Source organism: Monodelphis domestica, chromosome 5, assembly GCF_027887165.1.
Source record: "Monodelphis domestica isolate mMonDom1 chromosome 5, mMonDom1.pri, whole genome shotgun sequence".
Classification (NCBI taxonomy): Eukaryota; Metazoa; Chordata; class Mammalia; order Didelphimorphia; family Didelphidae; genus Monodelphis; species Monodelphis domestica.
The window spans coordinates 35567939-35581718 of NC_077231.1; the positions used below are offsets into that span (position 1 = coordinate 35567939).

Below are 13780 nucleotides of genomic sequence, written 5' to 3' on the forward strand. Positions count from 1 at the left end.
GTAAAGATATTTAGAATTAATTAATTAATTAGTCTCTGGAAGATTTGTGCCTAAAATGCAGAGAACAGAATTTTTCTTTCATAAGAAGTAAAGTTCTTTCACTGTTTTCTGGACACCGTTTTGGTTTTGTTGTGGGTTTTTTTGGTTTTTTTTTGTGGTTGTTCATTCATTTTCTTGGCAAAGATAACTAGAGGGATTTGTCATTTCCTTTTCCAGTTCATTTTACAGATGAGGAATTGAGGCAAACAGAATTCAGTGACTTGCTCAGAGTCACACAGCTAAGTAAGTTTGTGAGGCCAGATTTGAACCCAGAAAGAAGAATCTTCCTGATTCCAAGCCCAGTGTTCTATCCACTGTACCACCTAGCTGTCCCTCAGCTTTGTTTAAACCTTCCCAAATCTTTCTGCCATCTCCCTTACCCCCACCCCCTGCTTTGGACTCATTGCTTCTAAACTGTAGCCATGTGTTTCTGTCTAGTGTTTGAATCATAGACTGATTAATACATTGTTTTGATCCTTGCACCCACTTCCACTGCTTTCTTTTGTTGACTAAACCAGGCAGCCTGTTAATTTCAGACACATTTACCCTTATTCATTTGGATATGGGGTAGGACAGATAGGGCTGCCCAGGGAACTCATCTGAATAACCAGAGGAGTCTTTAGCCCCATTCTCTGTCTTCTGTCAATATATGGACAAAATTTTGATGAGATAGTTTGTGAACATCTGAAAATGAAAGCTATAGCCTCTATGAACCATCATTGTTTTACCTAGTTGTGTCAGATTAACTTATTTTGAAGGGGACTTTTTTGTTTTTAAAATAGAGTTATTTCCCTTGTACTACTTTTTTTACTGTTTCTTTTTCTTTTAATTAAATTTTATTTTTAGATCCATGTTATCTTCCTCTCACCTTTTTCTCTTTATACATGAAGTCTCCCTCATGCTCCCAATTGCTAGAATCCTCCTTAAACTTGCATTAAAGTGTTTTCTACATTCTTTCAAATATTGCAAGAAAAGGCATCTGTTCATGATTGTCAATGCAGAAATCAATGATTTAGAACTGTTTTGTTTCCATATAGTTGGTCTATTGGTGGGATTCATGCCATTAAACTCAAAAAGGGTAATTTACAATTTTGTTCTGTGTCCTCTCTTTTTAAAAAAATTAAATTAAAAAAATTTAACCCTTGCTTTCTGTCTTAGAATCAATACTGTGGATTGGTTTTAAGGCAGAAGAATAGTATAAAGGCTAGGGGCAGGGGGAGGTTGCTCACACTGCGAGGAAGTATCTGAGACCAGATTTGAACCCATCTCTAGTCTGGCTCTCTATCCACTGGGCTATCTTATCTGTTCCCTGTGCCCATCTCTTTTTCAAAATCATTCAAGATGTCACCATTCTGCCATTCTAAGTTTTTTTTTTTCCCAAGTGGAGACTTAATACCTTCAAATTCTTTGCAATTACTCCTTCAGATTTGAGTAATTTCTCAACTTCTGCTCATATCTCAGCTAACTGGGCCTAAGAATGAGGTAATTCCATCAATTACATACATTGATCTGCAATAAATCACTGTAATTTTGAGCTGAGAACATCCTTGAACAAAAGCAATATAAAATCCTGGGTTATATAACTAGCATGATCAGTTCCCAATTTTGTTATGATGTATCTAATAAAAACACTCATATCTTTAGTCCATTTCCTGAACATTCATAGTTTGTCCATTTTAGTGTTCCATACTGTCAACACTGAAGTGTTTCCAACAAGTTCGAGATTGGTATTTCTGATTTGTCCGAACATATCCTCTCCTTATAGCACCAAGATGCAAAGGAACATCACTCATTCCACTGATGAGATGGTGATATGACATCAATGTCTCAGATGTTGTAAGGATCAAGTGATATAGTCATTGTAAAGTGTTTAGTGCAGAAGAAACACTACATAAATGTTAGCTATTATTTTTACAACATTTATAAAATGAAACTCTTTACTTACTACTAAACTTTCTATTTTCTCCGTTTCCATTTTGACTTTCAAATACTATTCTAGAAAAATTGATATAAGTTAATTGTGCTTTTTCACAACTCATGCTTATCAGTTATTTGATTCAGCAATGTAAGATAGTGATAGAAGAAAATCTTTCCAGGCGTAAGAACTCTTTAACTCCAGAATAATTTTCATTAAGTATTGAAATGTGCAAACTAGTACTGGATCAGTACTCTAATAGGATCAGTGCCCAGTGAACTAAAATTATAATTTTGTTGATTTTGAAATAGTTATAAATGCTGCTATTATATATTTTCCTGTGTTTTGTTTCCTAACCCATTTTTCAGATCATGAAAGAGATCATTTTAACAAATGAAAATGAGCCCCTCCCAAAAAATCCTTGCTATACCATTGTGGCTTTAATAAGATACAAGAAAAGCTAAGGACAATTGTAGAGGCTGATAAGATTTTTCAGAACTAACCTACGGGTGCTGAAAAATCTAACTTCTTGGATTTTTAGCTTCCTCATCTGTGAAATAAGAATAATCTCCATTTCTACCTACCTCCTGGGGTGTTGTAACAATCAAATGTGATTATAGATGTGAAAATGCCCTAGAAATATAGGTGATGGTTCTCATTTTGTAGAGTCAAAGATATGAAAATTCATTAGCTAAAATAACTGAATTAATATTTTCTCTTTTAAGGCAAAACATAACCAATCGAGTAAAAATCATCAGGAATGCTGGGAAAGGCAACGAATCTCAGGTCCTATACCTGTTTTTGAGTAGAATTGATGCCTATCAGAAAAAAGTGATGGAGAGATGGACAACGAAGCAAAAGATTTTGGAACATAATCGCAATTTGTGCACAACAAAGATGCTAAACTTATATGGCCAGGTAACGTCTCCCTAGGTTATTAAAAGTATATATAATAAGAAATGATGAGGGTATGAACAGTCACCAAAACCAGTTGTGTTGGACTGTGGGAATATACTGATAAATATTTAAGAGCCAACTCTCTGGGAGAAAAAAATATACACAGGACAGCTTCTTATGTTTAATTTACATTATTAACATTTTATATTATTAACATTTTTTCCATAACTTTCTTAAAATTAGTAAATTAATGAAATGATAAAATGGGCTCTGATTTGTAGTGTTTGCTGATTTCCAAGGTGAAAACACACTGAAAATATAATAGTTGTTCCCTTTTGAGCTGGCTCCAGAACACACTTGGACTGAGCCCTCTCTTCTTCTTGGGCATGGGTATATTGGCAAGATTCTCTGTGTCTAGAAAAGGAGACAGTCATCTAGTCCCAAGGGTCCTGGGATCTCTTACCTTGGAAAGTTGAGTTGCCAAATCTCTGAATAGTACTGTGTTTCCAATGAGACTTGGTTAGCAGGGCAAACCTGGAGGTTATTTGGGCCAAGTGACCAGCCTGCTCACTTGGTTCTCGAGTCACCACCTTATAATTCTTTCTTGTCTGGTCTTACCCACTGGAACAGGTTCCTCCTTATAGGATGTCTGACTTGAAAAGCCACCTTACCCTGAGATAATTGAGGGAATTCAAAACTAATTTAGTGTGCCTCTGGCTTCCACCACCCACTTCTTAATGACAAAATTAATCTGCCCTTCCTTTCTGCTGAGTCTGATGAAATTGCCCTTTACTGTAATCTATTCCTCTCATATTCTTTACATCTTCTCATGGTCACTAAAATCTAATTTTCACCACATCTTGGCACCATTTCAAAGGCTGGAGGAGAGGCAGGAGTCCAAAGACCTGGAGTTAGAACCCATCCCTCATGGTTACTACTTATGTGATCTTGGGCAAGTCACTCAACTTCCTGGGTCAGTTTCCTTATTTGTAGAAAAATATGAAGTTGGACTAGCTAGCCTCTGAGGTCCTTATTAGTGCTAAAGCTATGGTCCTTTTCTCCTTTTATTAACTTCCTGACACATTGGGCGAGGAGGAAAAGTTAACATACTACCTGGTCCCTCTGCTACTTTCAGCCCATTCCTCTGATACCATTACTGAGTAAGCACTTCTCCTTTAGTGTTCATTCCATCTAGTCTAATTCTTTATTGCTACCATCCATGGACTTCCAAACCACTCTTCCTTCTTCCCTGGTATTTCCATTCCTTAGCCTCTTCAACTCTCTTGATCTCGTGTCCAAGCTACCTCATCCATACCCAGAAGTGGTCATACTTTAAATATATTCTCCACAAACAAATTTTCTACAGCTGTTGGAATTTCTCTTTAAAATGAGTCAACTTTTAGAGGGAGGGGAAGCTCATAGATTTAGAGATAAAGGGGCTTTTATGTAGCATATAGTCCATTCATTTCATTTTACAAATGAGAAAACTAAGGCCCATTGATGTTAAATAACTTACTTATTCAAGATAATCAGAATCAGAAGAATAAGGATTCAAAATCAGGACATAGGATCATAGATCCAAAGATACTCGACCTTTTCTGTCTCATAAACTCCTTTAATGGTCTTGTGAAACCTGTGGACTTCTCATAATAAAATTATAAAATTAATGAAATACATAGGATGACAAAAGAAATTCATTTTAATGAAATACAGTTATCAAGATATTTTTAAGACTTCATGGATTACTAAGTCTGCATCCCAAAGAGATAAAAAAAAAGGGCAGGAGGGGGAAATGATTGATTTGGTAAAAAAAAAAAATCTATATCAGTTCTTTTTGAGATAGCAAAGAACTGGAAATTGAAAAGATGATCATCAACTGGGGGATGACTGAACAAATTATTTGCTTTTCCAGGGTCCTCAGTTCTTCTTTGAGATAAAGGGGTTGGATTAAATGGCCTTTGGGGTTCATGATCTCTTCTTTAAATAAAAAATATCCCCCCCAATTACATATAAAAACAATTTTAATTATTTTTTTGAGTTCCAAATTCTCTCCCTCCTCTCCCCCTCACCAGAAAAATGTAAAACATTTTCCCATTTTAGTCATTTTGTGGAAAATAACTAAAAAGCATTAAGAAATAAAAGATAATATGTTTCAGTCTGCATTCAGCCTGCATCAGTTCTTTCTCTAGAAGAAAATGACATTTTTCATCATGAGTACTGTTCAAAGTAGGCAAGTTTTCACAATTGATCATCATTACAATATTACTGTATCTGATCACAATGATCTCCTGATTCTCCTCACTTCACTTTGCATCAGTTCATGTAAGTCTTACCAGGTTTTCCTGAAATTATCCTGCTTATAGAATAATCATATTCCATTACAATCATATGCCACAACTTGTTCAGCCATTCACCAACTGAGTGTCCTCAATTTTGAATTCTTTGTCACCATGAAAAGAACTGCTATTTTGTACATATAAGTCCTTTCCCTTTTCTTTTCATCTCTTTGGGGTAAGTCCTAGTAGTAGTAGTATTACTGGATCAAAGAGTATGAACAGTTTTAGAGCTCTTTGCGCATAGCTACAATTTTTTTCTAGAATGATTGTACCAGTTGAGTAGTTTGCCAGTAGTTCATTAATGTATTTTCCCACTTCCCCTCCAACATTTGTCATTTCTGGAAATAATTATGAGATGCATCTCAGAATTGTTTTAATTGCATTTTTTCATATGTCTATATGATTTTTGGTTTTGATTGCTTTTAATTTCTTCTGAAAACTTCCTATTCATGGCCACTGACCATTTATCAATTGAAGAATGCCTCTTATTTTTATAAATTTGACTCAGTTTCCTATATTTTTGAGAAATTAGGTTTTTATCAGAGAAATTTGCTGTAAACATTCTTATATCATGTCATTATCTATGGTACATTTTAGCAAAATGCAATTTCCTTCATTATATCTTTTAACTAGGTTTCTTTTTGCTTTTTCTTTTTCTAAGATCATGGTTACTACTCCTACTTTTTTTTTTTACTTAAGTTGAAGTATAGTATAATCTACTTTAGCCCTTTATTTTAACTCTGTATATATATTTCTGTTTCAAGTATGTCTCTTTTAAACAATGTATTGATGCAACTGAGTAGCTCAGTGAATTGAAAGTTAGCCCTAGAGATGGGAGGTCCTAGGTTAAAATCTGGTCTCAGTCACTTCCTAGTTATGTGACCCTGAGCAAGTCACTTAACCCCCATTGACTAGCCCTTACCACTCTTTTGCCTTACAACCAATGCAGGATATTGATTCTAAAATGGAAGGTAAGAATTTAAGTATATATGCATATATATTGGATTCTGGTTTCTAATCCATTCTACTATCTGCTTACATTTATGGGTGAATTTATACCATTCACATTCACAATTATCATTATTGTATATTTCCCTCCATCCTATTCTCTTCTGTTTATCCTTCTCTTTCTCTTCTTATCCTGTATCTCACAGAACTCAGGAGAATCATCAAAAGGTAACTAAGAAAGGGGGTAAACAAAAGCAAAACAAAAAAAACCCATCTTTTTTAAAGGGACCCAATAAGTTAAAATGATCTGTATCCCCACATATATATTCCTCCCTCTTTGAGCCAATTCAAATGATTGTGAGGTTCAAGCATTGTCTGCCACCTTCTCTTCATTTTTCCTTCCATTATAAAAACTCTTCTTTGTACTTTTTTATGTGAGAAAATTTCTCCCATCCCACCCCTCCCTTTTCTCTTCTCCAAGTGCATCCCTCTTTTTCACCTCTTAGTTGTTTTTGTTTTTTTTTGGTGGGGGGAGAATATTCCAACATAATTGACTTATATTCATTCCCTTTGTCACTCTTTCTAACTGTTCTATGTTACAGACAAAAGAGTGGTTGCCATAAACTGTGACCACAAAAATATGGGTTCAAGACTTTGAATTGCCAAAAGCATAAAGATAATTTTTAGTGTCTTGATTTAAATAAAAAATAAGTGGTCACCATGGGAAAAATTCCCAAATATGAAATACCCAAGTCAGCTGGGTTTTATGGAGATTTTAATTAATACAAATAAAAGAATTAAAGAAAGGGAGAGAGACAGAGTAAGAGGAAATAATAGGAAGGCTAGGGCCTAGGCCAATGGCCTAGGCCTTTCTTTTAAGAGAGAAAACTAAGTCTTTAATCACTCACCACAAGATTCTCCCAAGCAAAACTCTAGTGCTCAGAGAGACCCTCCAGTTCAGCTCCTGAGTTCAACTGATCTGAACTCACATGAAGTGGTTCAGTCAGCTCCTTTTAAAGAGAATTTTCTCCTATGTCACCTCCCCTAAGTTTTCACGTCTACCAATCACAGTAGACGCTTTTTCAAAGGACTGACCATTCTTAATTCACATCTTGTTATCACCTTCTCTGGGTAGACTAAAACTGAGTATTTCACATCTCTTTGCTAAGCTTGCCCTTTTAGTGATTAATTTGACCTTCATAGGTACTTAGCACCCTTTTTTATTAGATCTAAAAATAGACCTAGCTTACGGGCTTGGCCTCACTATAAGTATGGGTTATGGACTTTTTTCATTGTTCAGTAAGGAGTTTTACAACTTTATCTTCCCCTTAAGGTATGCCTAAATATGGGTGGGGTAAGGTTAAGTTCTCAATACATTCCTGACCAAGTACCTGCATTGTTTAAATGGGGAATAACCTTAACCAAATGTTTTAAGGTAGAGTTTGAGCAGTTTTAAGATTCACATCTAATAATGATAAAGTTCTTTCAGTAGTTTACACGTATCATTTCCCCATATAGGAATGTAAATAGTTTAGCCTATTGTTTCCCTTATGATTATTCTTTCATGTTTACCTTTTCATGCTTCTCTTGATTCCTGTTTGAATGGCAAATTTTCTATTCAGCTCTGGTATTTGCATCAGAAATGTTTAAAAGTCCTTTATTTCATTAAATACCAATTTTCCCCTGGAGAGAGTATACTACATTTAGCTAGGTCTGTTATTCCTGAATATAACCATAGCTCCTTTGTCTTCCAGAATATCATATTCCAAGTCTTCCTCCTTTAACATGGAAGTTACTTAAAATATAGATGAAAACATACGATATATCACTAGTTTATTTGGGTTTTTATAAGGGTTTTTTTTTGTGATAATACATGTACAACACAGATTGAACTGCTTGTCAACTCTGAGTGGGGAAAGGAAGAAAGGAGGGAGATAACATGAATCATATAACTTTGGAAAACTTTTGTGTTAATTTGTTATTTAAAAATTATTTTTAAATTTTAAAAACTAAAAATACAAAAACAAACAAACATACACAGAAGCTACTTAGTCTTGTGTTTTCCAGACACTGTGACTCTGTGATATTTGGGTGGTTCCTTTCTGTCTGCTTGAAATATTTCTCCTTGACCTGGGAGCTCCAGAATTTGACTATAATATTCTTGGGTGGTTTTATTTGGGGTATCTCTGTCAGGAGATTTCTAGCTTACCTTCTAGTTCTAGAATATAAGGGAAGTTTCCCTCAATAATTTATTGATAAATAATGTGTAGGCTCTTTCTGATTATAGTTTTAGGCTGTCCAATAATTCTTAAATTGTTACGCTTGGATCTATTTTCCATGTTAGTTGTTTTTCTGGTGAGATATATTTCACATTTTCTTCTATTTTTTCATATTTTTGGTTTTGTCTTTATATGTTTCTTTATGTCTCATGGAGTAATTATCTTCCACTTACCTAATTCTAACTTTTAATTAATTATTTTCCTCAGTGAGCTTTTGTACCTCTTTTTCCATTTGACCTGTTCTGCTTTTTAAGAAGTTTTTTCTTCAGTATTTTTATGTCTCTTTTACCAAGCTGTTGACTCTCTTTTCATCATTTTCTTGCATCCCGTTTCTTTTCCAAAAATTTCTTCTATCATTTCTATCTATTTCTTTAACTCTTCTAATAATTCTTGTTTAGCTTAGATCCAAGAAATTTTTTTTTCCTTTGTGGCTTTTATTATAGCTGTGAAATAAAGTGAGAAATGGTATTCTTTGATCTGCAATCAGATTACAACAGTTATTTTTCTGGCTATGGATAGCATTTTTCATTGTGAGTCATTTAGGGTTATCTTAGAACTTTTTATTATCATTGCTGATAATAGTTTAGTCCTTTACAATTATCATACAATATTTCTGTTAACATATACAATGTTTTCCTGGTTCTGCTCAATTCACTTTGCATCAGTTCACATATATTTTCAAGTTTTTCTGAAATCATCTTGTTCATCATTTCTTATGGCACAATAGTATTCCATTGCAACCATATGCCACAACTTGTTCAGCCATTCTCTAATTGGTGGGCATGCCCTTAGTTTCCAATTCTTTGCCACTATAAAAAAGAGTTGCTAAAAATATTTTTGTACATATACACCTTTTTCTTTGATATATTTGGGAGATAGGCCTAGTAGTGGTATTGCTGGGTCAAAGAGAACACATAGCTTTATTGCCCTTTGGACATGTTTCCAGATTGTTCTCCAGAATAATTGTATTAGCTTCACCAACAGTGTGTTAGTGTCCCCATTTTGCCACATCTCCTCTAAAATGTATCATTTTCCTTTTTGGTCACATTAGCTAATCTGGTAGGTATGAGGTGGTATCTCAGAGTTGTTATAACTTGCATTTCTCTAATCAATAGCAATCTAGAGCATTTTTTCATATGACTATAGGTAGTTTTAATTTCTTCATCTGAGAATTGCTTATTCATATCATTTGACCATTTATCAATTGGAAAATGCTTTCTATTCTTAGAAGTTTGACTCAGTTTTCTATAGATTTGAGAAATGAGACCTTTATCGGAGACACCTACTATAGAATGTTTTCCTCAGTTTGTTATTTCCCTTCCAATATTGGTTGCATTGATTTTGTTTGTATAAAACCTTTTTAATTTAATGTAATTAAAATCATTAATTTTACTGCTTGTAATGTTCCCTATGTCTTGTTTGGTCATAAATTTTCCCTTTATCCATAGGTCTGACAGATAAACTATTCTATGTTCTCCTAATTTGCTTATGGTATTATCCTTTATTTCTACATTATGTATACATTTTTTTGGTTTTGTTTTTAACCCTTACCTTCCATATTAGAATCATATAGGCTACATTTGAACCCAGGACCTCCTATCTCCAGGACTGGCTCTCTATCTACTCAGCCACTTAACTGTCCCCTCTACAGTTATTTTAAATGGGATTTTTCTTCTTCCATCTTGCTGTTGGGCTTTGTCGTTGTTAAATAGAAATGCTATTAATTGTTTCAGTTAATTTTTTGGTTGATTCTAGGGTTATCCACACCTGTGTCATTTGTAAAGAGTAATAACTTTATTTTCTCATTGCCTATTCTAATTTCTTCAATTTCATTTTCTTCTCTTAGGACTATAGTATTTCTAGTATAATATTTAATAGTAGTGGTAATAATGGACATCCTTGCTTCACCCTTGATCTATCTGAGAAGGCTTCTAGCTTATCCCCATTTTAGGTAATGCTTGCTAATGGTTTTCAATAGCTGCTATTTATCATCATTTTCCAATTTCTCTAATGTTTTTATAAGGGATGTCAAAGTTTTTCCTGTATCTATTGAGATAATCATATAATTTTTGTTGTTTTTTTTATACTTGATGTGGTCAATTATAGGAATAGTTTTCCTATTATTAATCCATTCTTGCATTTCTGGTATAAAACCTGTGCAAATAGAATTTTGTACCCTTGTACTTCATTTCCCAGAATCCCTTTCCATTTTTGCCCCCACATTACATGCTTGCATTGTATTGATAAAGGAATGTGTAACTCCTCCCTCTCTTTCTCTCTCTCTCTCCATGATCAGGAACCTCCTCTTTACTAAGGCTATCACTGTCCTTTACTTCAAGTTATTAATACATCTTATAAAAATATAATATTTGGAGTATTGTATATAATTTTTAATCTTACAAACCTATCTGGCCTTGGCATATGATCCTTATGATATAGAGCTGTAATCTCCTTGCTAGCATTTTATTTAAAATTTTTTGCATCAATATTCATTAAAGAAGTAATTTAAATAGTTTACTTTCTTTGTTTTTGCTCTTTCTGGTTTACATATCAGTCCCATATTTGTATCATTAAAGAAATTCAAAAGAATTACTTCTTCACCTATTTTTCCAAAAATTTTATGTAGTATTGGGGTTAATTGTTCTTTGAATGTTTGGTAGAATTCACTTGTGAATTCATCTGGCCCTGGAGACTTTTTCTTAGGATATTCATTGATGATTTATTCAATTTCTTTGTTCAATATAGAGTTGTTAAGTATTCTATTTCGTCTTCTCTTAATCTGGGCAGTTTATAGTTTTATAAATATTCATATGTTTCATTTATTGTCACATTTATTGGTATATAATTAAGCATAATAATTCCCAATAATTGCTTTAATTTCTTCTTTATTGGTTGGTTTATTGGCTTTTTCACTTTTGATCTGGTACTTTGGTTTTCTTCTTCTTTTTTAATCAAATTAACCAATGGTTTATCTATTTTGCTGATTTTTTCCCATAAAAGACAGATTCCTGTCTTATTAATTCAATAGTTTTCTTACTTTCAATTTTATCAGTCTCTCCTTTTATTTTCAGGATTTCCAATTTGATGTTTAATTGGGAATTTTTTATCTTTTTCTAGTTTTTTAAGGTGCATGCCCAATTCAATGTTCTGTTCTTTCTCTGTTTTATTGATGTATAAATTTTCCCCTGAGTAAAGCTTTGACTGCATCCCATAAATTTTAGTATGTTGTTTTCTTGGTGTTATTCTCTTTCATGAACTTGTTGATTGTATCTGATTTGTTTCTCAACCCATTGATTCTTCCAAGAAAAAAAAAAACAAACCAATAGAGTTTCTAATTAATTTTTAGTCTTTCTGTTGCCCTTTGTTGAATGCAATTTTTATTGTATTTTGCTATAAAAAGGAGGCATTTAATATTTCTGCTTTTCTACATTTGATTTTGAGGTTTTGATGCCCCTTTTAGTCAATTTTTGTGAAGATAACATTTACTGATGAGAAAAAGGTGCATTTCTTTTTATTCCCATTTTTCTACAGAGGACTTTTCTATCAAATATCAAGCTTTTCTAAAGTTCTATTTCCCACCTTAACCTCTTGGTTTCTTGGTTGTATTTATCCACTTCTGAAAGGGAAGGTTGAAGTCCCCCTCTAGTAAAGTTTTACTGTCTCTTTATTCCTGTAACACATATAACTTATCTTTTAGGAATCTGGATACTATGTTATTTGGTGCATATATGTTTAGTATTGATATTGTTTCATTGTCTATAGTAATTTTTATCAAGATGTAATTTCCTTCCTTATCTCTTTTGATTAGATTAATTTTTACTTTTGCTTTGTCTGAGATCATGATTGCTACCCATGCCTTTTTTTTTTTACTTTAGCTGAGGCATAATAGATTCTGCTACTGCCCCTACTTTGACTCTGTGTATGTCTCCCTGCGTGTGTTTCTTGTAGAAAGCATATTGTGGGATTCTGATTTTAATCCACTCTGCTATTCCTTTCCTTTTTATGTGTGAATTCATTCCATTCACATTCATAGTTATGATTACCAAGTATGTATTTCCTTCTCTCTTATTTCCCCATTTATCATATCTCATTCACCATCAGGCCTTTCCCTGTTCACAAGTGTTTTACTTCTGAACACTACCTCTCCCAATTCACAATCCCTTTTATCTCTTCTGTTACTACCCCAGCCCTTTCTCTTATTTCCCTTCCCCTCCTACTTCCCAGTAGGGTAAGGTAGATTTTTATAGCTGACTGAGTGTGGATGTTATTCCCACTTTGAGCTAATTTATGTGGATGCTTTCTGTGTTCAGAAGTTCTGAACAGAGTTTAAATTTTTTATTATTTCTTTCATTGTGTTGTTCAGGAATTTTTTTTTGGTTGATATTGTATCCTAAGAGAAATATAATCCTTAATTTTTTATTCATCTCCTGTCTTTGAGATCAGTATGCTTTACTTGTATGAATATTGGGTATTTTTTTGTTTTTTGTTGTTTATTTTTGCTTCTCTTCTTTCAGATTGCCCTTCACTTCTGTGTATTTGCATCCATACTCAGTCATTCTCTCAGCACCCCCATCCCCACCCTATCACTCTGCACACTTTGGTGAGACTTTCTACTGTGCCAACTATTTTTGTGGTGCAGTTCCTAAGTTCTGTTTTCATAATTCTTATTTCTCTTTCAAACCATTCAGAAACATTCTTCTGTGACTCCATGATTTTTTAGAATTACACAGAGTCCTTTGTTTCATCATGTCTTGATTCATTTTCTTTGTCTTGTAACATTTTTCTATTTATATTTTTTACCCTTACCTTTAGTCTTAGAATCAATACTATGTGTTAGTTCCAAGGTAGAATAATGGTAGAGCTAGGTAATGAAGGTTAAGTGACTTGCCCAGGGTCACACAACTAGGAAGTGTGTGAGGCCAGATTTTAAACCAGAAACTCCTGGCTCTAGGCCTGACTCTCAATCCACTGAGCCACCCACCTGCCCCTCTTGTAACATGTATTTATAGATATCTGAATACTTTTTATCTGACCTGGAGGCTAACCTCTCTTCAGTTATTGTTTATGTTCAAGATAATTAATTGGGTTTTCTTTTTCTTCAAATCATTGGTAATTTCATCTTTTGTCTCCCTTACAGTCTTCTATTACACTCTTTGACTCCTTTCCCTTTGATAGTGGTTTTTCTGGGGTCTGGATCCTCAAAGCTGTATCAGTCTCCTCTCATGCTGGTCAATTCAATTGCCTTAGTATCTGCTTCAAGTGATTCCTGGGGAGGTAAAATTGGCCTCACCTGGATATTGGACTCTTTCCTTCCTACTTAATGAAGTGCCTATCCCAGTTCACTCCCTTCCTTAGTTCGTTGGTTG

The 13780-nt window shown here is 33.9% G+C and overlaps 1 protein-coding gene across 1 annotated transcript in view; it reads left to right on the forward strand.

The window, feature by feature from the left end:
• LOC103096772 (mucin-12-like) overlaps nucleotides 1-13780 on the forward strand; it is a 238391-nt gene that overhangs the window by 125667 nt on the left and 98944 nt on the right. Inside the window, exon 5 of the mRNA XM_056800624.1 lies at nucleotides 2680-2872. Coding sequence (XP_056656602.1) covers nucleotides 2680-2872 — 193 coding nt within the window. The remainder of the gene's footprint in view (nucleotides 1-2679; nucleotides 2873-13780) is intronic.